Below are 17277 nucleotides of genomic sequence, written 5' to 3' on the forward strand. Positions count from 1 at the left end.
TGGTTTTGTGCCTGGGTAAGAATCAAGGGCTCTCACACGATGTCAGAAGAGTCCAAGGATGTTCTACAACTAGCAGTTTCTGCCACTGCCACCACAAACAGCCCCTCTCCAAATCCAGCCCGCCTGAAACGCTAGTACTAAAGAGCCATGTCAGCCTTGTCCAGGAACACACTTTCTAGGAGGACAGATAAAGTCCCACTTTTCGGTCAGGACTCAAAGACAAATGTAAGGTAAAAAACCCTCCAAGCTCATTTCTGACAAATTTCGCAAAGCAGGCAGAGGAAGGTCCGTGCAGAGGAGAGTCCAGGGTCTCACTCGGCTTCCGGTCTAAGGAAGTATTTCCGGAACTGGCGCGCGGAGCCGGGAACACCCCGGAAGTTATTTCCCTGTTGTCCTACGTAGGGAAGATGGCGGCGGCACAGCTCGGCGGCTCGCCCAAATACGAGCCGGCGCGGGCAGTGCCACCGGACCAGAGCAGTGCCTTTCGCTGCTTGTCGGCCAGACTCTGCGCCCTGCGCCCGGATAACAGCAGCTCCGCCCGGACCGAGATCCACCTGCTCTTCGACCAGCTCATCTCTGAGAACTACAGTGAGGGCGGCGGCGTGGCTCCGGAGGTAGGCGGCGTGCCGGGTGGGGAGGACTCGGGCCGCGCCTCCTGGCCCCGGCCCCGCCCTCAGGGGCCCTAGCGGGTAGCTCCCGCCTGCCGCGCCCGGCTTTTCCCAGCCCGGCTTCGCGTTACTTAGTTCTAGGCTCGCTGGCTCCCTCCGACCGTGACAGTCTCTGCCCTCCTCTATCTGGAAGATCCTGCAGTGCTTGGCAGACTCGCATCTTTAAAACCCCATTGATGACTTCTGCTCTGATAACACCGCAGGTGTCATCTCTGGTCCCACCTTCCCGTCCCCCAGCTCCACTCCCTGCATACAAAACACTTTGTATATAAAATTCACTTCTACCATTTATTGAGTACATAGCACTCAGACCATCGTGTACTGTAATTTACGGTGTACGGTTCTAGGAATCTTACAACGTGGGTATTTTTAGATCGACTTTACTGATAAAAATACTGCGGCACGTAAAGATCCAATGTCCTGTTGCTGGCAAAAGGCAGAGGTAGAATTGGAGCCTAAGGCTGTCACATGCTCCCTGCCATTTTCTGTTCTTTCGTGCTAGCACTTCCCTCTCTACCTCCTGTTTAGAAGTACTCCGACACTGAGTAATGATAATAGTCACATCAGGCCTTGGATACTACTTACTGAACTCCCAGAACTCTTGACCCAGTCATACCCCTGCCTCTGGTGCTCACAGGCACCTCAAACTGGACAGTTCCTAAAAATGAAGTTACATTATCTCTGTAGACACACTATATCCACAACCCATCCCATCCCCCAACTCACAGAAACATGCCCAGTCTGCCAAGTCACACTGGCACAAACACTGGTGTTTTCCCTTTTTCTCCCAGATCTATCCAATTCGGATTCTTCAGATTCCATCTCATAAATATTTCTCATTCCCTTTTCTGTGTTCCCACTGCCAATCCCTTAAGCCCTCAGGCAAGATGACTTTCCTGAACTCTTCCACTGGTCTCCTCAAACTTCTCTTCTGCCTCCTGTTTAACTCTTCTCCAAACCATTTTTTGTCCTGCTACTAGAGTGATCTTTTCTTTTGTGAGAATAAAACCTGATTAGGAAGGCAAAACTCTGATTTGGGAAGATCTTTAATACATATTGGTAGATGCTCAGAGCAAGTTACAGAACGGTTCATTGCAGTACGACACCAATATAGGGTGAGGAGTGCGTTTAAGAGAGTGTGTACATTTATAGATATAAAGAGTTCACAACAACGAATGGAAAAGTTTACAACAAAATAATAGTGTGTGTCACTAGGGGGTGGAGTGGAATTAAGGGTTTACTCGGGAACTTTTTGCTTTATTGGCACAATTTGATATTTTTCCATCAAAAATATGTGCCTTTCGAGTCTCCTGTCACTTCTCCTTTTGTGCTCTGTGTACAGTCATTTAAAACCTGCTGTTCCTCAAGCATCTACTAGTGTTTCACTCCTGGAATACCAATTCCAGGTCTTTTGCACACTTTATTCCCATTGCTTGCTGTGTCTTTCATTGCTTTGTCTGTCTGGCAGATTTTTAGTCATCCTTCATATCATTCCAAATTATGCTTAAAAATCACCCTTGTGAGGGGTCCCTGGGTGGCTCAGTTGGTTGCATGACTGCCATTGGGTTAGGTCATGATCCTGGAGTTCCGGGATCGAGTCCCACATCCTGCTCCCTGCTCAGCGGGGCGCCTGCTTCTCCCTCGACCCTCTCCCCTCTCATGCTCTCTCTCTCTCTCATTCTCTCTCTCTCAAATAAATAGATAAAATCTAAAAAAAAAAAAAAAAAGATCATCTTCATGGGGCTCCTGAGTGGCACAGTGGGCTAAATGTCCGACTCTTGGTTTCAGCTCAGGTCATGATCTCAGGGTCCTGGGATGGAGCCCCACATCAGGCTCCACACTCAGCACAGAGTCTGCTTGGGATTCTTGCTCCCTCTCTCTCTGCGCCTCCCCCCCCCTTGTGCTTTCTCTATCTGTAAAATAAATAAATCTTAAAAAAAAAAAATCACCTCCATAAGACCTCCCTAATTACCATTTCCCCACGGAGTTTGCAGTTAGTTCTTTCAACATTTAATTCACTTTAATTATTGGTGAGTATTTCTGTCTTCCTCACTATGAGCTCTTTTTAAAGTTCAGGAATATGTTTGTTCACTTTTGGAGCCCAAAGATCTAGCACACTACTTAGCACATAGTAAGTGCTCCAAACCTTTTAATTCAATAAACATCAGTGGATGAATGAATAGTGTGATTTGCAAATAGGTTGCCCTCTTTTTTTTGAAGAATTACCTAATTTTACAATAAATTTATACAGGTGTCATTTCTGATTTTCCCAGTGGCATTGAAAATATGGTTTGCTTATTTTCTTTTTCTTTTTTAAGATAGGAATAAATGAGTTCTATTCTTTTTTAATTTTTATTTCCCATATAGTTAACATATAGTGTTATATTAACTTCAGGTATACAATATAATGATTCAACAATTCCATACATCACCTGGTGCTCTTCACAAGGGCCCTCCTTAATCCCCATCATATGTTAAAGAAAAAAAAAGAAGAAGATAGCAGGAGGGGAAGAATGAAGTGGGGGAAATCGGAGGGGGAGACGAACCATGAGAGACGATGGACTCTGAAAAACAAACTGAGGGTTCTAGAGGGGAGGGGGGTGGGGGGATGGGTTAACCTGGTGATGGGTATTAAGGAGGGCACGTTCTGCATAGAGCATGGGTGTTATGCACAAACAATGAATCATGGAACACTACATCTAAAACTAATGATGTAATGTATGGTGATTAACATAACATAATAATAAAAAAAAAAATCCCCATCACCTATTTCACCCATCTCCTCACCTGCCTCCCCTCTGGTAACCAGCAGTTTGTTCCCTATAGTTAAGAGTCTGGTTCTTGATTTGTGTCTCTCTCTCTCTCTTTTTTTTCCCCTTTGCTTGTTTTTTTGTTTCTTCAGTTCCACAGATGAGTGAAATCATACGGTGTTTGCCTTTCTCTGACTGACTTATTTCACTTAGCATAATACTTTCTGGCTCCATCCATGTCGTTGCAAATGGCAAGATTTCATTCTTCTTTATGGCTGGGTAATAATCCATTGTATATATAAACCACATGTTTATCCATTTATCCATGGATGGACACTTGGGCTGCTTCCATATCTTGGCTATTGTAAATAATGCTGCTATAAATATAGCGGTGTGTGTATCCTTTTGAATTAGTGTTTTTGTATCCTTTGGGTAAATACCTAGTAGTACAATTCCTGGATCACAGGAATTGTACTATTTTTGTTCTATTTTTAACTTTTTGAGGAACCTCTGTTTTGTTTTCCACAGTGTCTGCACAGTTTGCATTCCCACCAACAGTGTACGAGGGTTCCTTTTTCTCCACATCCTTGCCAACACCTGTTGTTTCTTGTGTTTTTGATTTTAGCCATTCTGATAGGTGTGCAGTGATATCTCATTATAGTTTTGATTTGCATTTCCCTGATGATGAGTGATGTTCAGCATCTTTTCATGTGTCTGTTTGCTTACTTTTTGCTATCTTTAACTACAGTGTGTGCTTTTACATTCTGGAAGCCTTTCTTTGGTTATTTAATTGCACTGTTTACATATGTAGAGACTCTGAAGTCTTTAGCCTGACAAAAACCATATTGAGTCTTTTACTTTTTAGTACACCCCATTTCTGTGGTATCATTTAATTTTTTTTCCTAGTTTCTGCCTCAGATTTCATCTTTCCTCATTTTGAGTGTGAACATTCACTTTCATTTTTCTGTTTGGCTGTATTTGGTGGGCCGGTGGGGGTGGTTCTTCACTTGACTAATAGGCATATTGCCTTTTCATTGTCTTTTTTTTTTTTTTTTTGTAGGATGTCTGTACTCTTCTTGTCCAAGCTTGCCGACTGGTGCCTCTTAATCAGAATCATCTTGTCAGCAAAGTGTCTCAACTTATCCACCATTTACTTAACAGATTACAGGTAATCATGTGTATAACCTTAGAATTCATCATAAACTAAACCTTTGAAATGCTATGTCTGTGTTAGGTGTGATAGGCTGATCTTTTGAGAAACTGCAAAAAGCAGTTCCTTACTAAGAATGATATTAAATGTAATTCTGACGAAAAAATTATGCTGCACAATTCTAGAAGTTTGTCCATTAGAGGTGTCCCTTTCTGTTTGGTTCAAGAAACCAATATCGTTGAGGCTCCCAGGTCTTAGGATTTTTCATGGAAGATGTATTTGACCAAGATATATCTAAGAATAAGTTGAAACAATCCCCTGCTCCTTTCCTACCAATATTTTTTCCCCTTTCCCAAAGCTACCATTTTTTGGTCTACTTTGTTCGTCATAAAACATAAGAAGTAGCTTGGGAGCAAGAGGACATTAGATGAAAAGACCCCTGTTATTTATATCAAGATGTGTACTATAGCTCCCCTCTCTCCAGAACCTTTATAACTTCCTAAATAAATCTCATATCTTTTTAGGAACAGTTCAGAAGTTGCGGCTATTACTTACCATAAGATACCACATGAGTACGTGAATGTGGTTAGCACAAACCTTACATTTAGCATTATGCAATCTAAGATTCTTTTGGCTGCAAGAAACAGAAAAGCCAACCTAGAATAGCTAAAAAAAATTTTTTTTTAATTATCTCATGTCACAACCCCCAAGGGAGGCACTGTAAGGGGCACTTAATAATAAGAAACTTATTTCATTTGCCACCAGTGTATGGGTTTTGGGCATCTCTCATAGTCAGGATGACACCTTGGCATCCTGTATGAAATAAATAAATAACATCCTGCAGAAGCAAAAGAACAATTTATTTTGTGTCCCTTTGATTTAAGAATGAGGCAGCTTGTCCCCTACACTCTCCATCAGACCTCCCCTGATAGCTGCTGGGGAGACCTAGGTCATACGAGAAACCCCTCTACACCCATTGATCAGGGGAATGGTACTACCATGAGTGGCTTAAACCAGGGGTCAGTCTTGACTGCACATTAGAATCACCTGGAGGGCTTAAGGTCCCTAGATGATTACAATGTAGCTCAACTCTTATATCAAAGTTTCTTAATCTCAGCACTATTAATATTTTGGATTGGATGATTCTTAGTTGAGGGGCACTGTCCTGTGCATTGTAGGATTTTAGCAGCATCCCTGGTTTCTCCCTTAGAAGCCAGTAGCATCCCCCCAATTGTGAATGTCTACAGATACTGCCAAATGGGCAAAAAAATCTTATTTCCCTGGGAAATAAGATTGCCCCTGGTGGAGAAGCACTGTCTTAGCTAATTGGGATTTACCCTCAGGTCTCATGTACAAGAGATGAGCACCCAAATAAAATCAGTACTCTGCCAACAGGAGATAGGAGATGAATGCTGATGGGTAAGCAGTGTCTGCTACGTGTGTCTTCCTAAATGAAATGAGGCTATTTTCAAGTTTAGAATTTTTCACACTGATATGGTGTCTTCTAAATGTTTACTGTTCTCAGGTATATTACCTTTGTAACATGGGCAGTTGGAAAAATTCTTGATCACATATGGTACCTACAGCCCTTAGCCAACTTTCTAGCTTTTGATGACAGGTTATCTCAATAATTCATGAATTGATACTTCGATTAGCCTACTTTGTCTCAACAAGATTATAAACTCCTTGAGGACAAGAATATGCCCTCTCTTCCTGTCTTATTCCCTACATCAGGGTGAGACATAATAGCTATTTAGCAGACATATATGTTCACAGTGTATTTGTTGAGCATTTATTATGTAGAAGGTAATTTCAGTGGATTGAGTCTTAAACATAAATATGGATTTACAGCTGCCAGTGTCTGGTTAGCTCAAGGAAAACTTACAAGGACTTGGCCAGGTTCTACTTTGTGTGGAGGGAGTAAGGGGGAGGAAATGAGCAAGGCCGTGGGGCAAGGAGAAGGCCTTGTCTTGACCAAACTTTCAAGGCCTTTAGAGCTGATCTTTTTGATCCCAAAAAGATGGGCTCATGTGCTCTCCTTTTCATAGCCTGATTCAGGTGAGCATGCATGTCCGAAAGGATAAAAATATTTTTTTACAAGTTAGATCATGCATATTTTTTCCTCTCTTGATAGGTGATTGTGGATGAACAAAACCTGGATTTCCTGTTGGCGTATGCTATTTCTGCTATTCAACAGTGTAGTTCCTGGACACACATGGAAATTCTTCAAGCCCTGGCAGCTCTGGTTTACTGCAATGGCCCAAAATGTCAAAAGGTAGTTTAAACTGTGTTCTGTCTTTCCTTCAAAAGGTTAGGAACACAGGCTCTGAACCAACAGGCCTGTGCTGAGGTTTCTGTCCTGTCATTCATGATATGTGTGACCTTGAGCAACCCTTACTCAACCACTTTGAGCCTCATTTCTTCGTGTATACAGTAGTTCGTCTGAGGATGAAGTGAGACAGTCCTTCTAAAATGCTTAGCACTCAGTAAATACCATTACCATTTTTTATTATTACTACTCTTCAGCTATGTACCCACAACTAAAGAGCTTCAGCAACTACCTGGGCTGGGAGCCGTGAACCCCACTGGTGTTTTGGGGCACATCTTTGCATGCCCATCCGGAAGATTTGCCTAGCAGCTAGTCGTCTGGTACTTAACTGCCCTTCAGTTTAAAAACTGACATCTGTCTAAAGAGTAATATTTTCCTAGAAGCTTTCTTTGACCAACATGAGCTGTTATTTTGTTTTAGTACCTCCCAGGCTTGCTAGGCAAGAGCGGGATTTTGATGAAGTTGAGTGACTTGGCTCAGCCCGACCCTGAAGTTCGGAGAGCTGCAGTACACTGTATGGCAAATTTATGTCTCAGGTATGTGGAGCCAGTAACATCTCCCAGCCATGGTAGGATAGGGCCTCTCGTGGGCCCTTTGTAGGTGGTTCAGTCTGTCTGAAGCCAGAGCCAACTTAGAAAAAGAACCTACTGTGTGGTTCCCATGTGCCTCACTAGTAAGATCATCTTACATTGTTTAATTTTAATATTGCTTATAGAAAAGATAAAGGAAAAACTAGACTAGGACCTTATCCCTAAAATAGGGTAAAAGGAGTCCATGTGTAATATGTCAAGGTTTTGTTTTCTGTTGATATAAATTTTAACCATACTAAGTCTTTTAGAATATAGTCATATGAATTTAAGCTTTGTTGAGGCGTCTTTCAAGGCCAGTTTCTTCTAAGAAATTGGAACCAATCCCAGCCACCCAGTTGTAGATGCCTGCAATGAAAAATGAGGAGCACAGACCTGAGCTGCTGTGTGGTATCTGGTCTCTGTATTGTCCAGTGGGTCCAACGTCCAGTGGGTAGGAGGGCTGGCTCAGCTGTGTGACTCTAGCTTGACAGGCCCTGTCTGCATTCTTTCCCCTCTAAACACTGAAAAGCAGAACTAAAAAGGATTTCTTCCTCTATACTTCTTCCACCACAAACTTCTGTAACTTTTCCCTATGGAAACCACTCTTCCTCTTTCCTATTCATTCCATGCTTGTGCTGTCCTGCAGCCATAGTTAATTACCCAGAGTGCACAGTCTTCCTTAATACAGTTTCATCCAAGGGTGTATTCCCACTCCGTTGGTCTGTATTACTGCTGTTTTTAATTCTTACTCTTGCGAGCCTCATTTCAGAGAAGACTGAGTTTGCGTTGCTTTCTTTGTGTGTGTTTTAGTGTGCCAGGGCAGCCATACTTGGAGGAGCCCTACCCAGATATCTGCTTCCGGGCTTTCCTGACCGCTTTACAGTCTCCGAAATCATCTGATATGGATGATATCACGTTTTGCATGGTAGGTGGGGCTACCACTGATCTTATGCCTGTTACAGGTGTGTCTAGAAGCAGCAGAGCAGAGGCTGTTACTGAAGAGTATAATGCTGAATTTGTTTTGTCTAGAGATAATAGGCATACGTGGAATGTTTATAACTTACAAAGATGGACATCATATCTTTCAGGTTTAAATTACAAGACAGTTTCTATTTATTTTGTTTTGCAATTTTAAAGCTTTTTAAAGAAAAGTGTTTTTTTCCCTCCTGACATGAAAGCAATACAATTTCAAACTAGTAACTGTCATTTTATTTTATTTAATTTATTTTTTTTAAGAGAGGGAGAGTGCAAGCAAGGGGAGGGGAGCAGAGGGAGAGAGAATCCCAAGCAGGCTTCACACACCCAATATGGAGCCCGACACGGGGCTCGATCTCACAACCCCAAGATCATGACCTGAGTCAAAATTAAGAGTCAACCGACTGAGCCACCGAGGAGCCCCTAGTAACTATCTTTTAGATGGAAGGGAAAGGAGTAGATTTCAATAGTATCTGCAATATTATTTCTTTTTTAAAAATCTGATAGAAATATGACAGTTTGTTAACATATTTTAAATTCAGAGTGACACATATCAGAAATTACAGATCTGTGATGGCGAAGGTTCCTCCAAGTTCCCTGCTCAGATATAACCACCTGGAACAGTTTGTTCTACAAGCCCCCAAATATTTTTTCTGTACGTAGATGAGCATAGTTTATAATTTTCAAGTGGGGTCATATTAAATATGCTGTTTTACAATTTTATCTCCTTTTTAAAGTGAATATTTCTTGGGCACCTATTGATGTACCTCATGCTTTCTGACTGCTGTCACTGGGAGACCTTGGGCAAGTTGCTGAACTTCTTGAGCCTCCCTGTTCCTTCTCTCTCAAATGGGACAAATGATGCAATTACCTTGTAGGGGTCTTGCGAGCAGTATATGAAATACAGCATTTAGAGTGCTTGGCAGATGCTTGCAGGTATTATGGTTGAGTTTCCCATGTAGCAGAGGGTCAGTTTCTTATACAATCATTGTCATAGTAGGTGGAAATGGAAGTTTTTTTCAGTGTTTCCACTATTTCAGAAAAAGGTTGTGGTCCACATCTTCTCCTTGGGGGGTGGGGTGCGTATTTCTTTAGGATGGTATTTCTTAATGAGAGTGCTGGGTCAGAAGATCAATCTGGATCAGACTTGCCCTCTAGAAACCTGCTCCCACACACATGCCTTTGCCTTTAAGAACTAGTGAGGTTGCTGCATCAGAGAGCTTCCCCACTTCCGGTCTCTGCTGCCACTTTTCCATCCCTATCACCTTCTTCCTACTACAGACCTCTTCTTTTTTTTTTTTCTTGCTCACCGTTTGTACATACTAGCTTATAAACATGTACGATAAGACCACTCTTCCGTGAGGGCACTCTATTCTTCTAAAAAATAATTAGCAGTGGTTCATCAGATCTCTCTCCTCTGGGTCTTCTTTTGTTTTGTTTTTTTTCCCCCTCCTTTTGAATGGTTTTTTCCATCATGTAGAGACTTTTTCTCCTCCAGCCTCAGTGATGCTAGAAAGTTGATCCCTGGATAACCACATTTCCTTTACCTTTAAGCTTGTCCTCCTCTTTCCCCTAGTTGTTACAAAATGCATTAAAAGGTATACAGTCTCTTCTAAATGGGGGTAAGATGAAACTGACACAGACGGAGGAACTTGGAGCTCTTCTGGCTGTGCTAAAGGTAAGGCATTGCCCGTTTAAACCCAAGTCCTCATTATGGCGAGTGTCTTTCCTACTTAAACCCAGGCATAAGACCACTTTACATCACTGCTCCAAGGCTGGCTTTAGGGTATTATATTTTAGGAGAGATCATTCAAATGTTCATATACAAGCATACTTAAAATTAAGAACTGAAAACAGTAAACCTTGTTTTAAGTAAATATATCAAAATTCTAAAACTTTACTTATGAATCTTAACTTAGGAAAGGAATAGGTTATGATCTGTAGATAACTTAATTTTAGATCGTCTCAAACCTGTTTATACTTGAAAGAAGAACCAGGGCTTCCCTTTGGCTCTTGGCCCATGCAGTAGGTGGGCCAGTCAAGATGGCATCAATAGGCTGCATCCTTTGGCTTCTGAGCCTGCCGTTCAGTGGGAAGGTCAGATCAGCCTCTCTGGGGACCCACCTTTTAGTTCAGCCAGGAGGTGGCCTCCGGTCAAAGCCATGTATGATAACTTAGATTGATCATGACTAAAACTTCAAATCTTTCCCTGTCCTGTCTCCCCCAAATATACAGACAGCTAGGTGTGGACATGGATAAGCGAAATAAGAATGATTGATTGGTTAAAAAATTATAGATCAAATGATTGGATAAAACAGATTGGATAAATTTTAAAAATTAATAAATAAAAAACATAAGTAAATAAACTAAAATCAAGCCTAACCTAATCTGGCCAGACCAGATCCATCCAGATGAGATTAAACTCTTCTATAAGCCCTAAACCTCCAAGGTATCAATTTTCTGTCCATTTTAATTTCCTTAATAAGCTTCTGGACATTAATTTGTTCATTGATGTGATCCAGAATATGGTGAATCATTCTGTTTTATGATTAGTTGTGTGTGTGTGTTTCCTTAATCATCATTATTAGAAATCTATGTTTCATGGACTCCCGGGACTAAACATAGAGCTGCCCACAGTGTTATACCCCACTCCACTTCCTCAGTACGATGGGCGACCACCTGTCAAACCACAGCAATCCGAATCCAGCGCTTCCCGACCAACTGCGGTACGCCTGTGTCTGCTTAGGTTTAAGTTGTGGATTGCCTTTAATTGCTTGTTATGTGTGTTTTCTATGATTTGCATCACTACTTGTTCCAAAGGCTCACCTTGAATTTGATTTCAGTTTAGGGTTTTTAGCATAGTAAATTTAAATTCATCAGACTGCTGGAAACACCAGTTAGAGTCTCTTATATTTCTAAGCGTTCTAGACAATAGAACAGATGTAACAGTGGGCATTCATTTTATACCCAAAGCCACACATCCTTGTTCCCCAAATGCTCAAGACCACAGGCCAACCAGCTTTCTCTATAAAAGGCTAATTGGTAAATATTGTAGGTCTCAGTTACAACTGCCAAATTTCCCAGCCTGTTCATATAGCTGCCATCTCCCTTATGTTTCCACTGGAGAACCTAGAGCATATAGATATATGGGCCACGGTATTACATCTAGAAATGTATCCGGTATTACTTTCAAAATGCTTATAATTAGAAATTCTTTCACTCATTGACTGATGCAACATTAACTGAACTTCTGCCACATCCCAGACATTATATTAAGCATTAAGGATATAGACTCTGCTTTTTGGAGTTTGGGAGAGAAGGGGAAGGTGGATAAATAAGCAACTAAAGTGCAGTATTGTGATTTCTTTCATCAGAATATTCACAGGGTATACTGGGATCACATTCAGGGTACCCAGTCCAAATAGAGGAGTAAGAGGGGGCTTTTTAAAAGATGTGTTGGCCAAACTGAGACTTAAGAATGAGTAGAGTACAAAAGGGGAAGGAAAGTGTTTTATTCAGAGGGAACAGAAGGTGCGTAAGCATAGAGAATGAGCATGGGCGTAGCCCATTTGTTAACCAGTAGGCTAGAGTTTATCAGGTGTGTGCAGGGGAAGGCTGGGACACGTAGGTAGCATAGGCCACATCCTAAGAGTCTTATACAGTATGCTAAGGAGTTAGTTTTTATCCTACAGGTGGTAGAGATGAAGACTCTCATATAGGGGAGTGAGGTGATCAGATACACATCTTAGAAAAATCACTAAGGTAGCAAGTAAAAGGGTGTGAGTCTGGAGCCACATTAATAATGCAAAATAGAAGGGATGAGGACCTTCCTCCTCAAAGTCAGGGACCTTGCAGAGGGTGGCACAGATTCCAAAGATATTTGGAAAGGAAATAGGAGAAAGGGAAAAAATTGGCTTTTACTTCGTATCTACAAAGCCCCAGTGCCCTAAAACATGCACTGTATGTGCTGGATTAGCATCTCTCTTCTATATCTAGAGAGGCACTAGCTACGTGTCTTATCTGGAAGAACTGAGAAAATTGTCACTCAAGTCCTTTTCTATACTCTAATTCTGTTGCGGCTGAGTGCTTTCACAACTGTGCAGGGAAGGTAGCATTAGCCTCATGCTTACAGATGAGGAAGGTCAAGCTAATGAAAGGCTAAGTGATGTGCTCAGAGTCACAGGGGTAGAATATAAGAAGCCAGGCTACAAGCGTGGCTCTGTCGCACACACTTCACGCCTTATTTCCCATGGTCCAGTGGGGTGTGTGTAAGCGCTTAGCATAGCATCGGACACACAGAGTAGGAAATAAGTGCCACTTTTTTCTCTTCTCTTTTCTTCTTTCCTCATACTACGTGTTGGGGACAATTTAGTAGTTACTACATGAGAAAGGCACCAATAGCTGTCATATATACATTTTCATTTGCTCCTAAAATCAGGGTAAAAAGAAAAAATCAAAAGTAAAATCGAAGAAAATCCAGCAAGGAGAAGAGGAAGAGGAAGAATCCAGTGGTGAAAGAGAAGTAGCACCCGTTGCTGGCCTGGGCAGACAGCACCTGCATGAGGGGGATACTCCCTGTTCCTCCTCCCTGGGAGGCCAGAGTTTGCCGGTGGAGGGAAGCGGCACTGCAGGAAAAGACCGAGTCCCCCTGCCCATCCGGTCTGCCGGCTGGAAGAGGGTCAGCAGTAGTGAGTCCGACTATTCCGATGCTGAAGGAGGCATGCAGAGTAAAATGAGGTAGTAGTATTTTGTTATGTTGTTATGCCTTATAATCTCTGTTGCTTGTAAGTTTATAACTTTGCTTAGAAACCTCACTGGTGCACGGGATTTAACTTGAAGATTCATTTATGCGGGCTTTGCGTTACTCTGCATTTTGCCTCGTTCCCTTCATCTGCCTTTGTACATGTGGTCCCTCTGCCTGGAATTTCCTTTCATTCTCTCTGCCTTCTTGCTTTGTTAACCACTACTCATCTTCAGTACGAGCTCAGCAGTCACGTCCTCTGAGAAGCCTTTTCTGACGGTTCCCCCCAACCCCCACCCCAGTTCTGGCTTAGGTCCCTACTCTATGACCCCTTGACTTATCCCCACCTTATTGTTGATCATGCTGTGTTGCAGTTACCTCTTTAACTCTCTGTCTCTGCCATTCATGAGCTTGTCAGGGACACGGGCAGGCTTTATGTCTGTCGGCCTCAGCCCAGTGCCTGGCACATACTTAAGTACTCTGGACTTGTTTGTTGGATAAATGGATACTCTGCAGTGTTTCATATCTTCTGTTGGATGAATGGATACTCTGCAGTGTTTCATATCTAACACTAGTTTCCTGACCTCAAACTGTTGCCCTTTTATTTTCTGTTTAGTTGTGTTTTATATTGTCGACTTTATTAACTTGTTATATAAACAAATTGCTTTAACAAGTTTTGATTGAAAAATATTTTTTTTAATATCACATTGGCATCTTTTCCTTAGGGTTTATTCAGAATGTTGAGTTTCTCAATGTATCATTTGAGTTGGCTGGAATAAATAGCCTTTCATGTCTATATTTTTTAAAACTATTAAGACTTTTTTCTTCCTTCTCTTGGGTAGGTCTTACCAAGCCAAAGTTCGCCAAGGAGCATTAGCTTGCTTTCTTTCTACTATAAAATCGGTAGAAAAAAAAGTTCTTTATGGCTACTGGTCAGCCTTTGTTCCTGATACGCCTGAGCTTGGCAGCCCTCAGTCCGTGTCCTTGATGACTCTTACATTAAAAGATCCTTCTCCGAAGGTAAAAGCATTTAAATTCTCAGCATGATAGTAGGAAGAAGAACTTTACACATCTTCGTTGTTTTCTCTACCTTTTCTGATCTCATCTGAATACAGTGCTCATTAATACCAGCCCAAGTTCTGACTTGAGAACCACTGGACAGGCAGGAGGCTAGAAATGGGCTTATGTGAATAACAGGTTGAGAAAGATCACAGTGAGGTCACCTCCTGCCCAGGGCTCGCTTCAAGCCTGAGCACACTGAGTGTTATAACTTCAGTGTCCCTTTTGAGCTGCACTGAAGCAGCTGTGCTTCCTTCCCTCCAATGAAAATGTTGATTGCGTGGTATTTGTAATAGGAAAAAATTAAAAGTGGCTTAAACACTCAGTGGAATATCTTGGTCCATAGTGGTTATGAAGGAAATGAAAATGTTTATGATGAGAAAACATAAGAAAACTTCTGGTGACCCTTCAAAAGCTCTTATAGGGTCAAGAAAAATAAATGGGCCTCAGTTGTACACAAAAAAATTGCAAATGCCCAATATCCTGAGTAGTTAAAAGTGGCAGAAATTTTTCAGATTGACTGACTCAATAGCAAAGGAGAACCTGGGAGGAAAATGGGAATGAGTGGTGGCAAATAAGTTAGTAATGAAGCCATTCTGGTAATTGAAAGGAAAACTACTATAAAGGATAAAAATACGTAATATTTGAAGAGTCTCCAGCTGAGGGGAGCCCGGCAGTAGCTGAGGAGACGGTGCTGTGGAGCAAGTAGGCCAAGCACAGTGCCCGCACCGCAGCCGCACCCCTAAGGGGGGAGGGGCACGTGAGACTGCAGTATGAGGACAGAGAGGTTATGGAGTCAGATCTCATGAAAGTGATGGAGTTCATGTCTTTATAATGTTTACATTTGACTTAGAGTGTCATGAGAAATTTTACGTACTGCAAAGTACTCCTTGATTTGGTATCTTTTTGGGTTCTTGGTCTTTAACTTTGGTGAATGCAAGAAATGTGATGAGAAAAAAGTGCTGTAATGATACGACCGAGGGTAGATTCACCTGGAAGCACAGTTTCCACTGATACACTGAGAAACTTTCCAGAGAGAAACGGACAGAAGGAAAGGGGGCTGGCCTTTTCATTCAGACAATGGATTACTTTCAGGAAATTGCAGTAGGAGATGCTACAACAGTTAATCGCAAAGGAGAAAACTTAGAAACTTCCTTTAAGATTTGGCTGTGGAGCAGTACTTGGGAAATGGTCACATTTTTACATGTTGGAAATGTGCTTCAGAAAGCACATCCTGTATGTTTCCAGGCAGCACATAGCAGATTATCAGTACAAATATTGTGACTAATTTGCAAATTTCTTCTATATAAATTCCTCAGTTGTTAAAAAGGTAGATTATTATCAAGGCTTGATCTAAGGAACAAACATAGTGTCTTCTTGGCATAGTGTCTTCTTGGTACCTTGAGAATTTTCCTGATTTTGAAATTCCGTAATGATTATTTCTCTTTTAGAGAGTTATGAAATGTGGAAACAAATCAAAATCTTGAGTAGTAGATAGCATAACTAGGAAAGCACGGACTGATAAATAATCAGGTTTTCTCTCATAAGGCCAACCAAGAACAGATGACCTTGGCTTGGATATCTCCAGATCTAGAGACCCCGACACAGTGTTCAAATGCCTCCACCCTAAAGGCAACCAACTCTGGAAATGCAGTCAAATAAAATTAACCTTGAACATGTGTGCAGAATAATCAGTTCTGGGACGAAGCCAAAGAAGGGAACATCCAGGTGCTTCGAAACCTCACTGCTACCCACTCCCAGCAGTTACTTCTTTATCACCCTCCCAGAAAGATTGAGACCAAACAAACATGAGAAAAGGAAAACATAAGGATTGACTGAGCTACCTTAGCAGACATTTCTGCTACATCCATAGGTAGCAAAAAAGGGAAAATGCTTTCCAGTTTCATTACCTTTGAACAAGACTACATGTCCAAGGGAGTGAAACCACCCACTGGTGAAATGGAGCACGCTGATGTTTATCAGATTTAAAAGTCTTCATCCATAATTGCAAATATTCAGATAATAAAAACTTAACAAAATGAATTTTCTGGAGAGCCATACCTCTTACGGTTTGCTTGCACATCAGTAATTTCTGCTGAAAGTGCTGATCAGAACCGCTAAACAGTATATGAAATATTGATGTAAAAGGCAGTGAAGCAGAACTTGAATGAAATTCAATGTCATAAATAGCATTTTTTTTTAGGAACAAAGATATGTTAAACAGGGTTTAAGTCAGAACTATGAGAAGTATAATTTGATATATCACATTTTTTATAGATTTCATACCTCAGTGATATATTTCAGTGACATTACTTTTGTTTTCATCTGTGATGGTCATGGAAACATTTTCCCGCTTAGGGTACCAAAGTTAATTGAGCTAAAATTCTTTGACTTTTGAGCATAAGTTTATCTCTCTCCACAACTTGGTTTTTAATTGTAATTGGTTTGCGAGCTGTTGGAATCGTGGTTTTTAATTGCTGTCTGAAGAAATGGAGGTTTAACAACATCTACCTTTTTCAGTTCAGATCAGCCAACTAATCAGGGGTTGGCAAGGTATGTTTTTGTATGACCCATGAGCTAAGAATAGTTCTATGCTTTTAAATGTTTTTTTTTAAATGATATTTCATGATTGTAAAAATTATTCAGATTTCATTGTCCATAAGTAAAACTTCATTGGAACATAGTCCTATTTATTTTTTCTTTAGTGTCTTTTTACTATGGCTGTGTGGTTGCAACAGAGACTCTTGGGCCTACAAAGTCTAAAATATAAAGTGTGTGCTACTGGTCCTTTGCAGAAAAAGTTTGCCAGCCCCTGATCTAAGTCTTTCTTGGGTGAGCTGACTTCACGGTGACTTGTGCACGAGTTCTTTCTCATGCATGGTCTCTCAAACACAAACGTGTGCGCACACACATAATTTCCTAATACACTGTCAACTTCCTAACTTCAGTGATTATGCTTAATTCCAGAGACTCATATTGCTGTACTACAAATTTTTTTTCAAAGCAATAAATTTGTAGTTTTTTTGTTTGTGAGTC

At 41.3% G+C, this 17277-nt stretch overlaps 1 protein-coding gene across 1 annotated transcript in view; it reads left to right on the forward strand.

Annotated features, from left to right (window-relative positions):
• Positions 1–376: 376 nt before the first annotated feature.
• Positions 377–17277, forward strand: part of HEATR6 (HEAT repeat containing 6) — a 32430-nt gene continuing 15529 nt past the window's right edge. Inside the window, exons 1-9 of the mRNA XM_045889357.3 lie at positions 377–614; positions 4479–4586; positions 6703–6843; positions 7318–7433; positions 8277–8391; positions 10018–10119; positions 11030–11167; positions 12880–13178; positions 14025–14202. Coding sequence (XP_045745313.1) covers positions 408–614; positions 4479–4586; positions 6703–6843; positions 7318–7433; positions 8277–8391; positions 10018–10119; positions 11030–11167; positions 12880–13178; positions 14025–14202 — 1404 coding nt within the window. The 5' untranslated portion in view covers positions 377–407. The remainder of the gene's footprint in view (positions 615–4478; positions 4587–6702; positions 6844–7317; positions 7434–8276; positions 8392–10017; positions 10120–11029; positions 11168–12879; positions 13179–14024; positions 14203–17277) is intronic.

The sequence above is a fragment of the Mirounga angustirostris genome, unplaced genomic scaffold (assembly GCF_029215605.1).
Source record: "Mirounga angustirostris isolate CCGP_5_RB_7025 unplaced genomic scaffold, mMirAng1.0.hap1 SCAF_17, whole genome shotgun sequence".
Taxonomy (NCBI): domain Eukaryota; kingdom Metazoa; phylum Chordata; class Mammalia; order Carnivora; family Phocidae; genus Mirounga; species Mirounga angustirostris.